Source organism: Trichoderma breve, chromosome 2 (assembly GCF_028502605.1).
Source record: "Trichoderma breve strain T069 chromosome 2, whole genome shotgun sequence".
NCBI classification, from domain to species: domain Eukaryota; kingdom Fungi; phylum Ascomycota; class Sordariomycetes; order Hypocreales; family Hypocreaceae; genus Trichoderma; species Trichoderma breve.
This window is the reverse complement of record NC_079233.1, coordinates 6,844,557-6,866,484: the sequence shown is the minus strand read 5'-3', so window position 1 is coordinate 6,866,484 and position 21,928 is coordinate 6,844,557. Positions and strand designations below refer to the sequence as shown.

Genomic DNA, 21,928 nt, shown 5'->3' with positions numbered 1-21,928 from the left:
GCATGTGATTCTGTGTATGGCTGCAGAGGACCAAGTTGTACCGTGTAATTGTGCATAACTCAGATGCATCAGAGTCAGTGTATTACCTAGTGGACACTTACAATTAGATTTCATTCAATTCACAAGCTATAGATTACTCATCAATTTTCTTTATTGAGCTTCATACTCTCTTGCTGTGGTGTTTTATGGCATCATGATTTCTTAGAGCATCACCGGCATTATGTAATCAGTCATCGGCCATCATCCTTGCAATAGCTTCTCCACTAAAATTGTCATTCATCCATCCATCAAATCGCAGCCTCGCGCGTCAGACAAAACGCGGCTGCGAAGCAAAGTCAACTCGAATCAAATCCGCATCTCGTTGTTCGGAATTCGAATCTCGAGACTCAATTCATCACCATGTCAGTCTTGTTAGAAACCACCGTCGGTGACATCGTCATTGATCTGCTCATCGATCACTCTCCCAAGCTGTGCGAAAAGTAAGCTCTATTCTCTTGTCTTGTCTTCTGTTCAGACGGCTGCTAACCATCCATACAGCTTCTTGAAGCTGTGCAAAGTCAAATACTACAACTTCTCTCCCATCCACTCCGTCCAAAAGAACTTCTCCTTCCAGACCGGCGATCCTCTTGGGCCTCTCGCCAAACAATCAGATGGAGGCTGCTCAATATGGGGGCACCTGTCGGGCGATCCGTCAAAGCGCACATTCACAGCCCCCTTTCATCCCAAACTGAAGCATCTAGAACGAGGCACTGTGAGCATGGCGACGGTTCCGCTGGCCTCAGACCCAGACACGCGAGTGGCGGCATCACAGTTCATCATCACTCTGGGCGAAGAGACGGATTTCCTCGACAGCAAGGCTGCCATTTTTGGCAAGGTTGTGGAGGGCTTTGACTCCTTGGAAAAGATTAATGAGGCCATGGTCGACGACAAGGGATACCCGTTTGTCGATATCCGAATCAAACACACAGTCATCTTGGATGATCCTTACCCTGATCCTCCGGGCCTGAGAGAACCCAGCTCCAGCCCTCCACCTTCAGACGAACAACTACGGACGGTACGAATCGCCAACGAAGAAGAACTGCACGAGAACGATGATGTAGATGAGGAAGAGCTGGAAAAAAGAAGGCGGGAGAGAGATGCTAGGGCACAGGCTTTGACACTCGAGCTTATGGGCGACCTCCCCTTTGCCGAGGTGAAGCCACCGGAAAACGTCTTGTTCGTCTGCAAACTGAACCCCGTCACGCAAGACGAAGACTTGGAGCTCATCTTTGGCCGATTTGGCAAGATTCTGAGCTGCGAGGTGATTCGAGACCAGAAGACGGGCGACAGCTTACAGTACGCCTTTATCGAATACGAAGATAAAGCATCGTGCGAAGTGGCATATACCAAAATGCAAGACGTCCTCATCGACGACCGGCGAATCCACGTCGACTTTTCACAGAGTGTCAGCAAGCTCAGCGACGTGTGGAGGCAAGACACGAATAACAAACGGAGGGCAAGGGTGCGAGGTGGATGGGGCGGCGTGCAAGAGCTTGAAAAGCGACGGCAGTACCGAGAAGAGGACGAGAGGAGCTCTGGGAAGAATTACAACATGGTGTACAGCAAGGAGGAGATGAAGGGGAGACATGATCGAGGCTCCAACGGCCGGAGAAACGATGATGAACCCGACCGAAGGAATGACGACAGGTCTGAACGAAGAAATGATGGGCGATACGACCGTAGAAACGATGACCGCCCTAATAAACGACCTTCAGATCGAGATCGAGACAATGGGCGCCAGAACCGAAACCGAAGTAGGAGCCCTCGCCGAGGAAACAGGGACGATGACCGTGATAGACAGTTTAGGTCAAGGGATGGGTATCGTCACGATAGGAGGGATAGAGATGGTGATTACAGGCGCAGAGAAAGGTGATGACATATCGGGGGCACATTAACGACATGATTGAATAATGTATAAAATAATTACACGAGCCTGTTTCCAGGTGTCACCGGCGAATTGGTTGGTGACTTGGAGCTCTTCACCCATCATATGTCAAATCCTGCCAATCGCTCGCTGGCTCGAATCAACTGACCAAAACGTGAAAACGACGACAATATTGCACTGGGAAACCTGCAATCGGGGCTAGACAATTTTGCATTTGCCACTGATAACCTTTGACAGAGGGTTGGCAAAGAGTAGGCGAGCTCTATGTTATACATCGGAACTTTTTCTATGTTCACCTTCATTCTACGTTGTTTATCACGGCTGTACGACAGATATTTTGATGTGAGCCAGTCGACAAGTAAACGAAATATGAAACTCTTATGGAACGTCTGTGTCATCAAGGCTTGCGAGGTGCAAAAACACGATGAGATTGCGGTGATTAGTCCAAAGTTCATCAGTCATTAATTGGTATGAATATGACATCAACAATGTGAAAACAGTCAGAAATATATTCGAAAAGCTCACTCGCAAGCCACACTATCGTTGTCTCTCCCAGAGGAACACACTCAAGGAGTCGCTTTGACCTCTCGCTTCAACAAAACCTCTCTCCCATGTTCCCACACCAATGGATCATTGCCCATCAAGAACTCGCTCTTCATCTGCACCCACGTCCTCCAATACCTCTCCGCGCCATCTTTATCCTTGCCGAACGGCACCTCCCAGGGTATCACCTCTACCATCGGCAACACGAAACTCGCCTCCTTGAGCGTATACATGTCCACCCCCCACGCCGTTCGAGAGACCACCTCCAGGATCATCACATCCCCGTCATAGCTCCGCAGGACATTAAAGCGTAAGTTGGACAGCATAGTCGGGGCCGGGGGCTCGGAGTTTTTCGGCTTCCGCACGATCAAAGGGCGGTAGGACTTGTCGTCGTCGGGGCTGGGAAGGCCCGCATCCTTGAGGTCACCGAGAGTAAGGCGTACTGTGAGCTTGGTAAGACGGTAGGTGAACGTGGACTGGGAGCTAGGAGAGACGAGGATGGAGAATATGAGGTCAAAGGGAACGGTGCGGTTTGTAGGGATGAAGCTGTCGTATTCGATGGGCGAGACCTTAAGATCGAAGCTGGGATTCGCGACAACCACATCGGGGGTGACTGGCATCGGCGGTGCTGGAGGGAGAATAATGGATTCCGTTGGGACGTACTGGAGCAGATTGGTCGGCTGGTATAAAGGCTTGGGTGGCGGTGAAGGCAGCGCTGAGGGAGTGTATTTGTCTGCTGGAAAAGGGGGTGGGTGGAAGCGAAAGGATGAAGTGCGTTGCTCAGGCCTGAGAAGAGGCGAGAGGTGCTCCCAGTCTGCTGAAATGGACATATTATCCTTTCTTGTTTTTGCCCCTGTCACTGTGTTGGAATTCCTTGGTGCGGGCTCAATGACGAGCGTATATATGGGCTCGTTGAGCTGGAGAGCAAACACCGCTGCCGTCGGGTTCGGTTCGGTGTACTGATCTAGGGGTCCATGCTTTCCATCCTCCTTCGGATCCCGAAACATTTCCTTGCTGAGAACTTCGTGTATCTTCTTTGCATACTCAACAACGCGCATCGTCCTCGACTGCCAGTCAAAGAGTTCTGCCATCGGATAAGTCTTTGAGCCACCACCTAGCCATCCACCCCGCTTGATAGGATCTGTCTCGGGATTCTCAGACGCAAATATCTTCTGATGTTCAACTTCAATCTCATCCTGCATGCGGCCCTGTGCCCTGTCTTCCTTATGCAGGCCTGCTGCTACCACAAACGTCTGTTGGTGCGCCGGCAGAGTGAATTTTAGACTCACCAACCCAGGCGGCTCACGATCAAACAGCACCAGCATGGTATCCGAAGCCAGCTTTCGCTGTACCAGAATCGGAGCAGTGGGTTTGGCTTTATTCCAGTCCTCCCGTGTGTGAAACTGCTCCTCAAACTCTGCACTAACAGCAATATCAGGGAACTGTACTAGCAGCTGGCTCTTCATCAAGAAGCCGTATGTAGGCATCTGCTGGCAGTATCCGATGCCCTTGAGGGGAGTTGAGAGGTACTCGTTGAGCCGAGCTTTCAGTGCGCTGCGGCAGAAATCTTCTGCAGGATCGTCTGTGACGTGGTTGGCAAGACTCAAAGCCCCATCAACCATGGCGTCGGTCCAGTTGGCATCGACGTGAAAGAATCGAATCGTCTCCGGCGGGAGATATGATGGGTCCGGGATGAAATGGTGAGCTGGGATGCCGGCGAGATGAAGCTTGTCGAGCACCCACTCTTGTACTACTGCGTAGTCGGTGTTTGTAGGGACGGTGTGATAGCAGTACGGCCCGCCATCAGCCGAAGTAGACAAGCCGGTGGAAACATACAGAGCTTGGGAATACATCTGGTTGAAGATGTGGTTTGAACGGAGGGATAGGTTGACTTCGGGCACTGGTTCGCGTCGCTTCCACCGGTTCGTGTCTACGGTTGGCATTGCCGAGGCATGCAAAGCAGAGTTGATATCGTTGAGGCAAGCAACTGTTGAGCCAATGTCCGACACGACGCGGGCACGGCTATGATATGCCACCGTGTCGATGGTCTGTGAATCTTCACTTCCTAGCCGCTTGTAAATGTCTTCCTTGGCCCTGGCGAGTGCGTCTCGGTGGATCGCGGTTCGAAGACGAGCCAGTGAGGCCGTAAAGGACTGGTCACTCATGGCCAGCGTTCTGCCAAGCTGCCAGGCAGTCGCATACGAGATGTCCATGAGTCCTAGGTTGGGATCGAGGATCTGGAGGTCTGTGCCAAAGTTCGATTGGAAAGAAACATTGGCGTTTAATGGATGAGCAACTCTCGTGGGAGAGAGTGGCCCTCGATACATGGCCGCTGTTTGCTCGCCCGTGACGGTGCGGTGTCGGACGAGGGTATATCCATCGTTCTGTCGTTTCGTCACCAGCTCTTCCATGGACAGTCCAATGTTTTCCTTGCCTGACTCTGGCCCTGACTTGTCAGCCTTGAGCGTGCTGGTGTTGTCGGTTCGCAAGACCTTGAGCCCCTTTCCACCAGTGCCAATATTTTGAAGCGCACTTCGCACATCAAAGGAACCAGGTGGAAGAGCCGTGTAGGTCCAGCTGTACAAGCTAGTCATGAGAACTTTGTCTTTGACCCCTGACAGCTTCAATCCGTCAATGCCCTGGAGAGAAACCAAGTGCACCATGACCGGTGTGGCAGAGTCTACATCGACAGGACCAATCCGATGCGAGATGACAATGCTGAATGTCCCCGACTCTCCCTCGATGGCCGACATGGTGCCCTCGGTAGCGACTGTGCGGACATGGGATAGAAATCGGAACTTGGCAACGTCGCACTGCGTTGGATTTGGGTCCTCGGAATCGGTGAAGAGCTTCTTGAAAAGCGGTCCGGGAACAGCCACAACACTGGTCTTGATCTGTTTATCACGGTCTTCGGGCTCACGGATCGTGTTCAGCAACTCATTATTGCTTTCTATGTCCTTGATCGCACCGGCCCTGAGGTCCCAGCCAAGGTTCTCATTGGGTGTGGCACCCACCTTTGGAGGGAAGATTGTGTCTCTTTCGTTATTCGTTAATTCGAGCTCCTCTGCTGTAAAAGCTATGAGAGCAAACCAAGGAATCGTGTTCTTTTCTTTGTCCGGAAGGGTCTGCTTAGACACACGCCGTGCCCACGGGAGGTGAGGGTCACGGAACACCATGTGCGGCAGGGTCCGGAACTGTGCTGTTTGTCCTGGTGCTGGGAAGACGGACATGACTGTGGACGTCTGGTCGTCACTACTGCCACCACCGCCGCCATCGCTGCTGCTGAGGGACCATTCCGGAGCAAGGACGTCAAACTGCCGCTTGACGTCAATCGCCCGTGCCGGGGGTTCCTTGCCGTGTTTAGGATCATCTTTGTCTGGCGTGACAGTCTGTGAGATGGTAAGATCGTGTAGGCCCGCTGTCAAGGAAGGGAGATAGAAGGAGTGGAACTGGGCTTCTCCGGGTTGAAGCTTGGGGACTTCGTCGCATAGAATGCGTTGCTCATGACGGAGAGTCAAGTGACGATACTGTCCTTTGAGAGACATTTCGCAGGTACCAGAAGATTGGACCTTGGCTCTACCGTATCTGTGGTAAGAAAAGAAGGACACAATAATCTTGAGATATCACTTGGGAAATCGAGCATAGAGCCATCTCTGAAAAGCTCAACAGCCATGGAGGGGTCTACACAGCTGAGAAGACACACACCAAAGACTTCGATAGCCCACGCCCTCCTCTGGCTGACCCACTCGCTTGCCAATATGCCTCCATCACAGGCAAATAAAGGAAAAGTAGAGAGAAGTACCGATCTGCATGGACTTGTAGCATGGGATCACTACATCGCCACTGCTTTGTACTAGCGAATCAATAGTGCGAATCCCAGCAGGGGTTTCAAGACAAATGCCCAGCTGAGCGGGAAGAACCACGCTATTGATAGCTGTAGCGGTCCCGGAACAAGGATTCAATTGCCTAGCTTGGAACATCTACTACTGTGGGCATGGACCCTGGATTCTTCTATGTATCTTCTATCAAGGCTGTCTTATGCCTACCCACATCTTCACATGAACGACGTGCCTTCGGTTTGGCGAGTAAAAGGGAAACTGCGCGGTGGTTCTTCTTCATATTTTCCCTGAAGACACAGGAACGAGCATTCACAAACTTGCCATGATGATACCCAACGCAGATCAAAACGTGCTCATCCCCGTCAAGCTTGATGCATTTGTCCTCAATGATAAAGTCTGTGACGGCGGCTATGATGACGATGAGCTGAGAGCACGAAAAGCCAAAATTGCACCCATCTCACAGCCCAATTATTCATTTCTGCGTCTCAGAAAATCATATCTCCAGTCCGACATCCTGTATCATACCGACTTACATAACGCCTGCCCGGCCGATTTCAACTCGCGCATTACAGATCTCGGGTCTCGCTCTCGGCGTGAAAACCGACAGGGCATCTATCTCCACTGGACGCTCCCCCGTATATACCGGAGTGGTAGTGCTGCAACGAGCGATGCAGAAAACGGCAGAAACGGGCTTCCCATCTTCCCCGAGGTCCCTACACGATGGCTAGTCGTTCGTCACATACACGACCTTGAGGCCGTCCAACCTTGTGCAGCAAAGGACAAGCTGAAAAGCGTCTCTGCGTGGGTTGTCGAAAGTGACCGCTGCCGAACGCTCGACGGAGAACGAAAACCCGACGATGGTACACTCGAGAAACCCTGGAATGTTCTTGATGGCACAGTTGATCTTCAAGTTGACGTGTCACCTTTCGTCAGCGCATCCGACTCCGTGGTTAACGGAGGTTCAGATGTCTTGGAGAAACAGGCCGAAATCTTCATAGGCGATAAGAGAAAAGCATCAGAGTGGAAGGAAACCCAGCCTGAGGACGGAACAACAGATACTAGCAAGTCACGCGTCAACTTACGACTCCTATCTTCGTCCAATGAGCTCTTTCCAGATTACCAGCCGCATAACTCCAATGTTTTCTCCATCGTCGATAACTTTGAGTATGACCGCATTGATATCGGTGACAACAAAACCAAGCCATTGTACGCCTCCCGGGTTCCATCAGTTAGCTACTCTGTCCTCGGATGGCACTCCAAACCACAAAAGGACATTGTATGGCTCAAAGGGAAGTCTGAGACTCGTGCGCAGCTACTAAAGAGGCTGGACATGGACTTTAAAGGTTTCCACCCGCGAGAGCTCGACTTTGACGACATTATCCCGCAGGAAATCGTCGACTGGCTTGACGAATGTCTTCCTCGAAGGGAACAAGGCACACGAAGTCTTTGCCACGGCGCGGTGTATGATGTTTCCTGGGACCTCCACAAGGTACCAGAGATTATCCTCGCGGATAAATATGCTGAGATGTTGAGCCAGAAGCTCCCTGTGGCAGTAGGAACGACGCCAATGGATGCACTGATGGCGTACGCGGGCGCGCACGAGGCAGATAAGGACAACCCCAATGAAGATGTCAAAAAGATTGAGTCGGCACTGAAACGGCTTGAGACGGTGCTCTTGAGCAGGGATGATGGCGTTGAAGCGCACGCGCAGGGGGCAGACATGATGTATAACTGGAACTATACAAGGTTGGATGGCGGGCAACAGTATCATGTTTCTGGAGGTGAAAGTGGCGGGAAGCCGGTCATTCCCGAGAACAAGAGGGGAGACTTGATCAAGCTGAACGACTTGTGTCGCTTCCGAGATGCAGCAGACAGGAAGCTCAAGAGACAGCGCTGGGCCGTCTTTGCGGAGTGGTGGCAGGCTGTGACGCTGGCTAAGAAGGAATTAGACGTGAAGAATGCGCTGAAGCCAATCTTGGACAGCATTGACGCCTTGGAGAAATTGCTGGGTATCAGCAAGCAGGATTTAATTTCAGTCTTGACTGACGGAAAGAAAGGGGATGAAGCAACGGAATTCGAACCAGGTGTGCATCCGCCCTTTCATCAGCAGCGCGACCCGACATTGCTCGTTGGAGGCGTGCGATCTGGCTGGGAACCAGACTATCTGCACACACTCCTGATCAGACTCGATGCTCAATTGCTCGAAGAAACAAAAACTGCTGTCCCCCGTGAGGAGGAGGATGGCTGGGGAAGTCTCTTTAAAGACTTTGTAACTAAGAAGATGCCTGAACCTCTGAGAGCATCAGCCCAAGCCCTACTCCGCGAATTTGTTGTGCTGCGAACAAGGAGAAGAGATGAGGATGACGGTACACCAAAGACACCAAGCTTCTTGAGGACTCATGGATTTATGGGTGGGCTATCCGATGATGCTCCCAAGAAACCGGGGAGACAGAAAATAAGTCCCCAGATGCCAACTTTTCATGACCGTCAAGGTCTGGATCATAAGGGGAAGCCTGTTTGGCGTGACTCTTGGAACAATATGCAACCTTGGTTCCCTTTGTTTCTTGAATGGGAGGTTGAGTACACTCATATCGACCATGAGGATTGGGAGCTTGCCGAGTCGAAATGGTGGCACAGCGAAGGCGCCAAGCTGCACTATGCTATCAAACCAGACATGACCTTGGAAGATAAATACGGCGACAAGACCAAGAAAGAAGTCGACAACCGGCGATTCTCAGGCCGAGCACTCATCCTCCCACAACCTAGCTTCTCGCTCGAGGCCAAAATCCTACAACTCTTTTCCGATACGGCAGCGGAGAAGCTAGAAAAGCTACTACCATTCAAGGACCGCGAGGAACTCGCCAAGAGCCTGAGGAAATTCGACTTTTTGTCTGCGCCCCTGTCTGGGTTTAACAGCCACATGCTCACCGTCGAGCAGGGGAATCATGTCAAGCCGTCGATACGCGATCCTGTGACTGGCGCAGTGAGGTTCATGGGCGAAGCGGCTCGCAAGGAAGCTGGATTGTCGGAGCAGGTACTTGAAAATATGGGCATCGAGACCGATCTCACGCCGTATGGACGCAGCAAAAGTAAACCTGACGACGATGGGCCGGCCGTCTTCAAGCCCGTAACCCATGGCCAATTCCGCATCACCAAACTAAACATCATTGACAAGTTTGGCCAGGCCATCCACGCAATCGACCCTAAGCCCACGACTGAGGAGCTGACTCCGAAGCTGTATCCCTGCATCAGCGACTGGTACGCGCCACAGGCCAAAAGCTCGAACCCAGAATCTCCCAACGTCGTTGGAAAGGTGAAGAAGGAGAATGAGACAAAGTGCGAGTACATCCAAGTGCCGCCGCAGATCAACCAGCCAGCACGTCTCAATGCGGTTTTCACGATTCCATCAGAGCCCCCTCTGCATGAGGACGACCCAATGCCTCCTTTCTGGAGGGCTACGCACGACTGGGATCAGCCCATCTGGGGCTGGGTTGTCGTCAACTATGCAAATTTTGGAGTGCAGTTCTTCCTCCCCTCGGGTGCTTTCTATCGAGAGGTTCGCTGCGCTGGTCCTACTGGAGCACTCCTGTCGCCAGAGTGGCTGCCCTTTGAGAAACCTGACGATCCGTCCAGGCGCGGCGGCAAGGAAGACGGCGGTGCTGCAGCCAAACAGCTCGCGCGGCTGGTCAAGATCTTGGGAGAGAATTACCCCTATCTCCGCAGGTTTATTGCCACCATCAACGCTGCTACAACATCAATAGCACCTGCACCAAGCGCGTATGCCGAATTTCGAAGTGCATTGCTCGGTCGACCCCTAGCCCTCACGTACTTTGGAGTCTCCTTGGAACTTGCTGGTTCCCCGTGGAAAAGTCATCTGTCGCAGGACAACACACCCAAGAAGACGCTCCTTGATTACGAATTCCGCGTCAAGCTGGGCGACCGGGAGCGCGGGTTTGATGGGCTGGTGGGATACTTTCCTCCCCTTTCCAAGTCCGAGCTAAAAGAAGGCAATGCTCTTGACGTATCGACATTCTACACACATTTCCCGCCCGGTGTTCATGATATAGCGACTGAAGAATTGGCAAAGATTTCTCCGACGGCATCTGCTTACGAAGATGAGCAGCCAAACCCAACGCTCACCAAGATAATTACTATCACGAAGGATAACTATCCTCTCCTAAAGCCATACTATCTCGACCCGGACAACAACGACCGCACGCCAGCATCATACGCCGCTGATGCAAACGAAAAGCTTGCCGTTTTCGGCGCCCTGCTCGACCCTTTCCTCCCCGTCCATGCATACACTGGTATCCTGCCCGTCAAGGAGTTTTCCCTACCGACGTGGACGTGGCAGGGAGCCCTGGACAAGCTATCCGCCTTCTTCCATGCCGGACCTGTGCTAATCACGGGAGACGTGCCAGGGTTTGTGGAGGCGAGGCAGCTGAAGCAGGGGGATTTGCCACCCAAAGTGGTTGAGGGCGTGGAGGGGGAAGAGAAGCAATCCGTGGGGCTACCGGGTGGTGCGTTGGGGATGTGGAGCTGGCTCCAGCCTTACGATGTTGACGAGGAACGTGAAAAGAGTATCACGGGTGATGAAGAGGAAGAGAAGCCGCGGGAAAAGTTCATGCCGTTGGCTGTTGAGGTTTTGGGAGAGGAGTCAAAGCTGGAGCGGGGGCCATATACGGCCATCGAGGGGTACCTGCAGATGGCTGCGGGCGTTAATGAGAAGTAGAAGGCTGCATTAGAGGAGAATAATTAGTCTACAAGATGGCAAATGTTTGCTGCTCACGAATAGTCTCCCGTATAGTGCGGACAATGTATCAGAATGCCCAACCCCAGGATTGGCCGACGGCAAGTATTGGCAGTCTCTTAAGATCACGCGGGCCAATAACTACTAACTTCTCACAACTGTGTGGGAGGCGTAAAAGACAGCGGCTAGACAGTCTTGCACTCGCCTCCAACTACTGTCGTTGATATGTACATGTATTAACTGCGGCCCGTTACCGTTACCGGGCCGCTGTTACTCTCGAGTGGCGTACGGGGAATCGGGAGCCGGGGCTAGCCGTCAAACGCCATTAATAGAGAGACGCTATTAGTGAAGACTATTGATGCTTTTGATCCAGGGTGTAAGTCCAGACCTCAGCTCCAGCTCTCGATCTGGTTATTCAGCTTAGAGTGAAACACCCTTGTAGTAACGGCTGGGAAACTCCGTTGCCTGGCTGAGTTCATCAGCTGTTGCTGAGTTCCGAGACACGATGCTCCCTTGATTGACGAATGGCGTGTGGCAATCAGCCAGGCCTCGAGGATTGGACCGGACAATTCCATCCGATAGATACATTGCATCAGCACTATTTCCCGACATGATCGCAGCTAAGTTAGGTTCAATAATACGCTATTGGCTTGATCATGCCGCTAGACCAGGTCCAATGCTGCGCTATTGAGCGACCCGTGTTTGTAGTTTTGTCATTTAGGCTGTGATAGCGACTGGTATGCGGACTTCAACATTCACAGCCAGCCTCTTTTCACCTGCAAGATCGTAATGACCCCATCATGTTACCTTTTCCACTGTCGATTGACCATTGACCATTGCCCGTGAGGGGGCAAGAATGCCTTGCCATGAGCCTAGACTATCACTCCCGGATTGTTTTGCGACAGACTCCAAGCTTAACCACGTGGAGTTATCCGTCTGAAGCGAGACACAATCACAAGAACTGCCTAGCTTCACTGGGCGGTTCAGCACTCAGGCGATTCACCAAGCCAATAGTTTGTGCTGAAGCGGGCGGCTGCGAAGATGTGGACTATCACCTGGATGAAAGACTGGATCATCTGTCATTGTCAGGCACTCTGTGACGACTTGCCATCCTTAGAAAGGAAGGGTTAGCGCTCAATTGATGAGCTGAGCGACATTATCGACATATGGATGTTTAATGCCGTCTGTTCAGCTCGGTTGAGTTGATGTGTGGCCTTATAGATGATGCTATAACTTTCCTTGATCAAAAGCAGTGGTCCTTCCTCTACTTTAGACAACGGATTTGATCCTGCTTGTTGACACAACCCGACTTTTACTTGAGTCTTTTCAATTCATTAGCTGCCTTTAGTTCTGTACTACTTCTTCCGTCAAGATGAGCGCCGTTTCTGCTGTCATCAACCCCGTCACTGCTGACAGACCTAGCTCAGTTGGCGACAAGCGTGTCCTCATCTTTTCTGCAACCTCCAAGTATAACACCGTCTCATTCGAGCAACGCAAACTCCGAACGGCAGAGAAGACTCCTCGCCGTCACGATGGCATGAGCGGTGGCCCTCTCTCGCAAAAGGTCAAGAACCCATCGTCGTTGGTGACAATCAACTACGATGACGCCGCATTCGTCTATGGCGTGTCTATGTACACACCCCCAAAGACTGGGGAGACACCGCCAGAACCTATCGCTGTGCTCTCGCTTTTCCATCCAGTTCATCAGCATGTTGCCAAGGATGAAGAAGGAAACAAGATCGTGGTGCCGAACGGGTTCATCGCTGGCTGCACCGACAACGAACACCTTTGGATATACTACCAGTCGTACGTATCTCTAGCGAGTTAACCCGGTGTGAAGATTTGCAGTGCTGACCGAATGTAGAAAATCGGCCGATGGAAAGAACGTCATCATCAAGAGAAGCGAAGTATCCGGAGCTACGGCCAACATTACCAATCTCTCAGTCGAGCATGTGTTGGAGAAGACGTGGCTGGGAGCTTTCTATGATGGCAAATCCCAATGGGTTGTCTTCCAGTCTGACAACAACCGTCTTACCATCTTTAACGCAAACAAGGGAAAAGGTGAGCTTTCAAGTATCATGCTCCATCAAATAACACTGTGCTCACTACGTTGAACTATTAGACTCCGATATTGACGATGACGAGAAAACGTTCATGCCCTACACTCCAATTGCCTGCGCATTCGTCCCTACCGAAAAAATCGACCCCAACAAGGTGCCCAGTTTCAAGCCCAATGCCAACGTGCTTGGACGAGCCTTTGTCTACTATCTCTACAAACACGGCGGTAACAACATCTTGCAACGCAGATATGCGGATATAGAAGACAAAAAGTACGCTCCCGACTGGAAGGGCCCCATCGAGGCCGGCAAGGGCCCGCAGGCCGTCCAGGCTACGGCGCAGATGAGCGTTGTTGTAGACCACGAGCAGCAGTGCAACTGGATCTACACTCTTATGGAGGAGAGTGACACTGTCAGCGCCATCCGTGACAACTGGGCTGCAGACAGCAACGAGGAAAAGTGACTTGACAGTCGTAGGCCAAGCTTCAGCGGCGAAGCTGTTGGTCGAGTAGCTGGGCTGGAGGCTGAGGTTGAGGTTGAACTCGAGCTGCCTGCTGGAACAGTAATAACAGACAAGCTCAAGATTCGGATTCGAGCGAAATTATGATGTATGCTCTTAGTATCTGTACACGCAAAGAGATACTTTTCTAGTGGTTAATAAATGCGGTGTCATGTTCTATCTCTGATTCCCGTCTGATTTGACTTTAATTGCTGGGCCTATTACTTATCCGAATGCTTATATAAACAATAAAGGCGGTGTATTTCTGGAAGCCGTAGTATTCGAATGTAGTTCTGTTTGCCCTCAATGTTCGATTCAGTCTTCATGGGACTTCTGTGAGTTTTTCCACCAAAAGAGCTCTTTGGTTAGCGACTGCCTCCATGTTCCGTCCGTAGCTATCATATCGCATGGCAAGTGTTAGAATTGAGTTCTGACAAGTTGTCCATGTCCGCTCTACAAGCCTGAGAGGAGGCTAGGAGAATCGCTAGCTCCAGCTGAGATGAGCCCCTGCTCAATAGTTGCTGATTTCAGCTCTGCGTCTCTCCACCTAGCTAACCCCCCCGATGATCGGTACTTCCTAGTACACGGCAGGGGTTTCTGGGAAACTGGACAATGGAGGTGGTGTTCGGGGGGCGAGAGGCGAAGAGGCGTGCAAATAACAATCTCTGGGTGCGGATGAAAAGGGTTATTCGATTCAATCAAGTGTGTAAGTTCTGAACATCAATCATTCAGAGAGAACTCCCAAAGATGGTCAATGGTGCCAGTTCTTCTCATCACACCACGAACTCCTCCAAAACGACATTCAGATGGCCCATTACCGAGTGGAGTCGTTTCACATCAACGTCGGTGCTGGCGACGCTGCAATTCATCTTCTCACCTCAGAGCCGGTTTTTGGAGACGGAAGAAGGCTCGTTGAGCAAGCATGGATGATTGATGGCGGCCGCGCTCCAGGCAATGCGGTCCAAGCAGCGCTTGAGAACACAATTCAACAGATCGAACTTAATTATGTCTGCCAACGACCGAAGCTTCAAGACAACCCTAACCAAGGAGCTTACCGTTGGTTGTATTTTGACGGGTTTGTCATCACCCATTGGGACGGAGATCACTATGAGGGCGTCATTGCATATCTCTTCAAGCTGGCCAGAGACGCTGCCAACCAAAACCTCGGTAACAATAACCCGTTAATACTCAACCGAGTATTTTACAATGAGCAGACCTGGAAGCCCAACTCGTGGTTTTATGCACCTTGGAAGATAAACAAGGATAACATGGCAATCGACAATGAGTACAATCTTGCCATCCAAGTCCAAGACAATAATGGTCAAACAAGAGTAGCGTTGAGTACCCTCAGGGCGAGGTGGGGTTACGAGGTACTCCTGGGACGCAATTTCTTCAACAGCTGGAACGAAGACAACAGTTGGCAACATAAATGGGCACAGATGGGCACTCTGGATGGACTGTTGGCAGAAAATCCTCCAAAGCAACCCGGTACGAAACAATATGCCAAGTATCCAGGCCTCTACTGCGTGGCAGTGTCCGAAAAAACCCTGTATAACGGCGCCAACGCGCTACATACGCCACAGAACAAGTCAAGCATTGTGCTCTTGGTTATTTGGGGGGATAAGCACATTTCTCACTACTTTGCGGGAGATGCGCATGACACCCTGGAGAAGAATATAGCGGATTGGACAAAATATAAAACGGCTGATGGGGGTGTCCATGACCGTCAAGTGACATCGATGAAGTTGAGCCACCACGGCTCACGATCATCTAACCCCCCTCAGATGATAGTAGACTTCAGCCCTCGCAACGTTGTCGTCTCTGCCGGCTTACAGTACGGCCACCCCAGTAAGTCTTTTCCACTTTGGTTTCTCAGTCTTCAAAAGCCCAAGTTCTAGGATAGATTTCTGATTTCAACATGTAGGGTGGGAGATAATCTGGATTCTGGCGTCATGGTTTCGATTCCAAAAGTCCATTGATGCATCAGAAAATAAAGCACCACGCTGGCGGCCATTTTTGCCCTGCCAGCTACCTTCGTATCTCCTCAAGAACGAATTTGGTATGTATGATCCGCATAAATGGAGCATCGGCGAGATGTACGACCCGAATGGAACTCTACGGCCTTGGATGGACGCATACCAGGAGCAGTACATCGAGGAGCGTAACGAGAAAGGGCTTACAGCAATTCCCCTGTCACCGTTGGAAGAGTTTGCGGACTGGGTTAACAAGTACACTCAATGGTACGGCAAACAGCCAGACGAAAATGAACAACGCCAGAAAATCTGCGATATGACCTATAGTATGATGGCGGACCTCACTTCGCTCCCCTATGGCCCGGAACCTACATGGGTCAGCAACATTGTCTGGAAAACAAATTTTTTGGGGTATGCTGTGCCAGTCGACATCCCCCGACTCGGCGTGCAGAAGGTTGTGGCTATCAATATCATCTCAGCACCAAGCGACTCCGGCTTTGATGGAGTGGTTGCGGTTGTGTACCAGAACCAAAAGCCATTCATATTTTCTGATCCCTCCTTCGTTTGGAAGCTCCCACATGTAAATACCCTGCATGCTTTCGCAATTGCCAACAAAGAAGAGCCGCGGAGAGTCAGTCTTTTTGCAGATCCAGGCGAAGACAGGCCTGGTGCGTGGGATTTGTCCAGGGGAAATCCAAAATTCCCAAAAAAGACAACCAAGAAGAGCCCGAGGGGAAATAATCATCAGAGGCAGGGGTCTTGGGTTGATGTCGATCTTCTGGACTCATCCGAATCCGAGTCCGACGACGATTCATGGAGCGATATTGATGGCGAGGCCAAGACCAAGACGTTGGTAGTAGAGCGTCGCCATGTTCCTCTTCATATTGCGGTTTCGCCAGCTGCTTATATTGCTTCGGAGTCGCTAATCTCTGAAAAGTCCAAGTTCCCGGAGGGTGTACCTGTCATACCGCTTCCAAGGGAACATGACCATTTTGGCCTCGTTGACACTCTACACTATAGGCTCTTTAGCCTGAGAACTGTACCAAATGCCAAAGAAGAAGCGTTGCTTGCCAATGATGATGAATGGTTTCTCTGGTTCCGTCTCTTCTTTCAGTGGGACTATGACAGTCCGGGGACACCTGCTGGCTTTAACCTCTCGATGACACCAGTTGCTTGGCCACTCAACAGTTCTACTGGACTAGAATTCAAGCTCACATTTCTTTTTGGAAGTCGATCGTTGACCATGAGCACTTCTGCCGGTGCAGAGCTGACGTTCTCCGATGTCAAAGTTGACAAACTGGCTCTGCAAAGCATGCTAGTCAAACGCCGCACATTGGTTTTCGGGCTGGAGGCACTGCCTACAGACAAACCCCTTGTGATAACGCTTGGTGAGGTGGCCGGCATGGCTACCAGCGATCCAACACTATCCCATCATCCCGTGCTCAAGTTGTTTGGACCGATCGAGCTCACTCTCAATACAACAAAAGACTTCCGCAACGCCCTCTGGTTTCGTCCAAGCATCAACTATCAGACACACTTGCGTCTCGGTTTCCAAGCCGACCACTCTACATTTAGTAAATGGCTCGGCAAGTGTCTCCCAAACATCACGATCGAGAGCGTCACCGTGGTTGCTCGGAAGAAGGCACAGTTTGCCTTTGGGGCTGACGCCGATAGGATCGAGCCAGAGGGGAGTCTCACTTTTCTTCTGCAGTTCTCCATACCGGGCCTTGGCTTTGATGCGGCCCTGACCTTGGAGACGTCTTCAGCGATATTGACCTTGACGATACGCAAACCAAAAACGGCACTTGAGATTAACGCCACGCGTGAGGATGCTCTTGACGCTATCGTGGCCTGGCTTTGCACAACCTTGAAGCTCAAATCGCTCGAGATAACGGATATACTGGACAAGGCAAAGTCTGAAGATGGGGGTGCTGTTGATAGAAACACCATTTTTCCACGCCGAATGCAGCTTATTCTGAACCTCAATAAGGAGGGTAACATAGAGGGAGTCGAATCGGTCGATATAACACTCGAGGCTTGTCTCAAGATCGGAAAGTCTTCCGCGGCCGCCCTCGCCAAGAAGCCCATCTTGTTCCTGCTCAAGTTTGGATGGTCCAGGACACTCGGCGTGTTCCTCAAGGGCAATCTTTGGTGTGCTGTACCTCCAACTCCCTATGATGAGTATGGCAAAGCGTTGCCCGAGTACGAGCCGTACATGGAGCTGGATCCATTGACAAATCCGGACCCTGATAACCAGCTGCGTACTTTGGACATTGAAAATCTCCTGGCGTCACCCAGTGGCGAACCATTCAAGCTTCCCGCTGGTATTCCGACACAGATCTATCGTGCCGAGATTGAGCTGTCGCAGCAAAAGATCTGGTTCAGCGGCGCCATCCGCTGTCCGACGCCAAATCGGGATACAGCCGATAGGTCTAAACCGCCGCCCATTGCATTGGATGACCTTCAACTAGATGCAGGGTATAACTGGGGGGTCAAGAGCCCCGATGACAAAGGGTTCAGTATGAGACTTGCAGTCGCCATCAAACTATATGAGAATGGAAAACTTGATCCAGACAAGGACCCAGACTTGCAGGAACTGCAGGCCGCCAACCTTCACGGCATGCTTGCGTACGACAAGGGCAACTGGAAGCTGGCTGCTGATGTTTCGAATCTGAACATCGGGCACTTGGCATCGTTCTGGCATAATGGCGACCAGAACGACGTGATTGACTTTCTCGGAAAGATCGAGATCGAATACGCCGGACTCGAGTATAGTTATGCCAAGGGGGGTGCTGGAACTCACTTCAAGTTCACTGGTGTTCTGGCTCTTGGTGAGATTCTTAAACTCGGTCTTACGTATGAGAATGAAGGATCTGATAATTGGTTATTCGAAGGCAGTCTTGCCGCCGAAAGCAAGGATGGGACGGCCTGTACCATAGAGCAGGTGCTCAATGCTCTTATAGATCCAAAGAACATAGCTGGACTGCCTTCAGCCATCCTAGGCGCAGAGCTGAGTGGCAAGAGAGGGGAGAAACCGTTGCGTGTTCTCTGCGCAAAGCACAAGAAGATGACTGTGTTTGCCCTCCTCATCAATATTGGAAGCATTTCGCTCTGGTTTGTGCAGTTCCGGTCAGAGGGAAAGCTAGTTAAGCGCCTCGTCAAGGCTGCCATCAGCAAGATCTCGGTCGACGTGCCTGTCTTCAACACGACGCTCGACAGCCCCTTTGAGCAGATGTTCTTTATGTGGGTTCAGGACACGGGTTACAAGCCGGACGAAAAGAACGATACGGCTATCCCTGGCATATCACAGGCCGAGTTCGAGATCTTGAAGGAGTGCTTGACGACTAAAGCTCAGATTCCAGAAGAAGAATTCTTATTGTATAAGCCAAGGAAACAAGAAAAGGGAGCTGATACTGAAACCGTGGTTTCTGCAGGCTCGCACTTTGTGGTGGTTGCCAAGAGCCCATCAGCCGGCAAGACAAGCGTAATTCTCGACTATGCTTTTGGCAAGCCGAACAAGAAGTCTGGCGGCAAGAAGTCAAGCATAACATCTTACAACGGACAAAATAGGGCGCTCATGGCATCTAAAGATGGGAAAGATGGGAAAGCTGGGAAAGCTGGGCCGCCTGACCCGACGGGGTCCGAAAAGGGGTCCAAAGCACCGCACAAGATGACGCTTGGCCCGTTATCCGTTGAGAATATTGGTCTCTGGTATCAGTCAGACAAGAACGGCGATGGTGTTCTGGGCATCACTCTAGATGCCACGCTGTTGATGGGTCCTATCGGCATTGCACTGCTCGGCTTCACCATCGGTGTGCCCCTGAACAGTAAAACCAGCCTCTCGAATCCGCCATCCTTAGATGACATTACGTTTGGTCTTCAGGGCCTCATCGTCTCTCTAGACCGTCCACCACTGACCGTCGCGGGTGGTTTCATGCACGATACATCGGATCCCAAGGTCGACATGTACGCGGGAGGACTAATCATTGGCTTCAAGCCGTGGATGTTCCAAGCCATGGGTGTGTATGCAACCGTCAGCAAGGATGACATTACCAAGCCATCTTCGTCTTCCGTCATCAGTCTATCTCCCTTTAGCCAAAACATGCGCCTCACAGACGATGGGGACGAGAAGGATGAAGAAGGTAACAAGTTCACCTTTGCATTCATCTTCTGCAAGCTCAACGGACCGCTGTTTTCTGTAGCATTTGCAGACTTTGCTGGCCTTGTCGGTGGCTTCGGTATGAATTCTGATATTGCTCTGCCCACTGTCGAGCAAGTCGTCGAGTTTCCCTTCGTTGCCGAGCGTGGAGAAGGGACGAAAGAAACGCCCGTCGACACGATGACGCGCCTGATGCGAGGCATTTGGTTTCGTCCCGCCGAAGGGCTGTACTGGGCCGCTGCTGGAGTTCGTATCACGGCGTTCCAGATGCTCGCTGCGAACATTGTCATCGTGGTGCAGTTTGGAGCTGGCTTGCAGTTTGGGCTGTTTGGTGTTGCCACGTGCGATGTCCCTGCTTTGGAATCGCCCGTCAAGTTTGCCCATGTCGAACTCGGCATCATCTGCACCTTTGACGTGAACCGTGGCGTCTTCAAGCTCGAGGCTCAGTTGTCGCCGCGTTCGTTTGTCCTGGCGCCGCAGTGTCATCTTACTGGCGGACTGGCCATGTATGCGTGGTTCAAAGACGATGTGAAGGACAACATTGCAGCTGGAGATTGGGTCCTCACCTTGGGCGGATATCACCAAGCATTCAGTCCGCCGTCTCAGTATCCAAAGCCGCCGCGTTTGGGGATCAGTTGGTCGTTGGATTCTTGCCTCAGTGTAACTGGTGAGGCTTACTTTGCCATCACGCCAAAGGTATGCATGGGAGGCGGCCGTTTGCACGCGGCACTCAGTCTCGGCGCTCTCTATGCCTGGTTCGACGCGTTTGTTGATTTCCTGATCAACTTTGAGCCCTTCCACTTCCAGCTGCAAAGCCGTCTCTCTGTGGGAGTGCGATTCACCATGGATCTGTGGATCGTCACGGTACGCATCAATGCCGAGGTCAGTGCTACCCTCGACATGTCCGGTCCTCCTTTTGGCGGTGTCGTGCATGTTGACTTCTGGGTGTTTGGTTTCGACGTGAACTTTGGAGCTCCGCCACAGCCACCTCCGGCTGTCACTCTCGAGCGTTTCTGGAACGTTGTGCTCAAGACGTCTGGGCCATCGCCGCCATCGATGCTCACATCAGATGATGGCATGAAGAACGACGACAACAAAGATGACGACAAGAAGAAGAAGCAAGACAATGCGGCCATCCTGCTAACATGCGAGTCTGGTCTCGAACCAGCTCCTCCAGGGACAACGGCTAAAGATGACGATCCCTGGCTGGTGCGTGGTGGCAGCTTTTCCTTCTTAGTCACGTTCCAGTTTGCTATAAACAAGGCATCCGTCGTCGAACTCCGCGATGGCAAAGACCGCAAGTGTGCATCTGCCAAGATCAAAGCAGAGCATCAAAAGGTCTACGGGAAGCCTATGCAGCTTACTGACTCGCTGACTTCTGAAGCTACGATCCTGGTTGAGTCGAGCACGCCAAAGCCGCTGGACGACCATCGATTTAGCATTATGAAGGACTGGCAGGCGATGGAGTGGCGGATTGAGCCCATAGTGAAGCCTGTGCAGAGCTCTATCTGGGGAATTTGTAAGTATTTTTCTGCTGTGCGGTACAGGATACGAGTGCTAACGTGAGTGACTTCGGCAGATAACCGCAGCGAAGATCCAAGTGTCGCAGGTAATCATGTCAAACAGCTGCTCAATGGTGAAAACGCAACTATCCCTCTAGTCATGGGCCTGGCGATCAAGCCGCCCTGTCCGGGTCTCGCCGATGACAAGGTCAATCCGTTCAACATTGTCCAAGACCGAATGAAGCAAGTATTTGACGATGGGGACAAGAAGAAGCACAACTCGTACTTCCCCAACACACCCTACTCAGACAAGGCTTGGTCGCCCAAGGGACAGAGCGCGTCCTGGCAGCAAGTACAGAAGACATGGCAGGATATTGGCCACAAGACGCCTGAGGATGCTGTGAAAATATGGGCAAGGAGGTTAGGATTCGAGGTAAAGAAAGATGAAGTGACGAAAACGGGAGATGAAAAGGACGGCGGTGGACCTGGGAAGATCGACAAGAGAAAGCCCGCACCGCTGGTTGGAACGCCACCCAAGGAGTTGTTACGACGGTTCAAAACCATGGTGCCGGCTGTGCCATTGGTGGCAGTTGGACATTCGTAATTTTTTGTGATTTTCCTGTAATATTTAAATGTTCAAAGTAGCTCATCGTGCAATATCTTTTAGTAGAAAGCATCATTT

General features: G+C 51.5%; 5 protein-coding genes across 5 annotated transcripts; 4 read left to right on the top strand and 1 right to left on the bottom strand.

The window, feature by feature from the left end:
• Positions 1-399: 399 nt before the first annotated feature.
• Positions 400-1,797, top strand: T069G_04320 (cyclophilin type peptidyl-prolyl cis-trans isomerase/CLD domain-containing protein; the record flags this gene model as incomplete). Its single annotated transcript, XM_056171530.1, has 6 exons — positions 400-479; positions 538-751; positions 812-1,096; positions 1,151-1,501; positions 1,550-1,686; positions 1,755-1,797. 6 exons carry the CDS (start codon positions 400-402, stop codon positions 1,795-1,797), a joined length of 1,110 nt encoding a protein of 369 aa, XP_056032422.1.
• Positions 1,798-2,490: 693 nt separating this feature from the next.
• Positions 2,491-6,012, bottom strand: T069G_04319 (uncharacterized protein; the record flags this gene model as incomplete). Its single annotated transcript, XM_056171529.1, has 1 exon — positions 2,491-6,012. The coding sequence occupies one exon, from the start codon at positions 6,010-6,012 to the stop codon at positions 2,491-2,493; it is 3,522 nt and encodes a 1,173-aa protein (XP_056032421.1).
• Positions 6,013-6,628: 616 nt separating this feature from the next.
• Positions 6,629-11,038, top strand: T069G_04318 (uncharacterized protein; the record flags this gene model as incomplete). The annotated part of the gene is made up of 2 exons (XM_056171528.1): positions 6,629-7,166; positions 7,206-11,038. 2 exons carry the CDS (start codon positions 6,629-6,631, stop codon positions 11,036-11,038), a joined length of 4,371 nt encoding a protein of 1,456 aa, XP_056032420.1.
• A 1,390-nt stretch (positions 11,039-12,428) lies between these two features.
• On the top strand, positions 12,429-13,576 carry T069G_04317 (uncharacterized protein; the record flags this gene model as incomplete). Its single annotated transcript, XM_056171527.1, has 3 exons — positions 12,429-12,862; positions 12,921-13,117; positions 13,179-13,576. 3 exons carry the CDS (start codon positions 12,429-12,431, stop codon positions 13,574-13,576), a joined length of 1,029 nt encoding a protein of 342 aa, XP_056032419.1.
• An 842-nt stretch (positions 13,577-14,418) lies between these two features.
• T069G_04316 (uncharacterized protein) lies at positions 14,419-21,850 on the top strand (the record flags this gene model as incomplete). The annotated part of the gene is made up of 4 exons (XM_056171526.1): positions 14,419-15,460; positions 15,537-20,349; positions 20,404-21,263; positions 21,324-21,850. The coding sequence occupies 4 exons, from the start codon at positions 14,419-14,421 to the stop codon at positions 21,848-21,850; spliced, it is 7,242 nt and encodes a 2,413-aa protein (XP_056032418.1).
• Between the last annotated feature and the right edge of the window lie 78 nt (positions 21,851-21,928).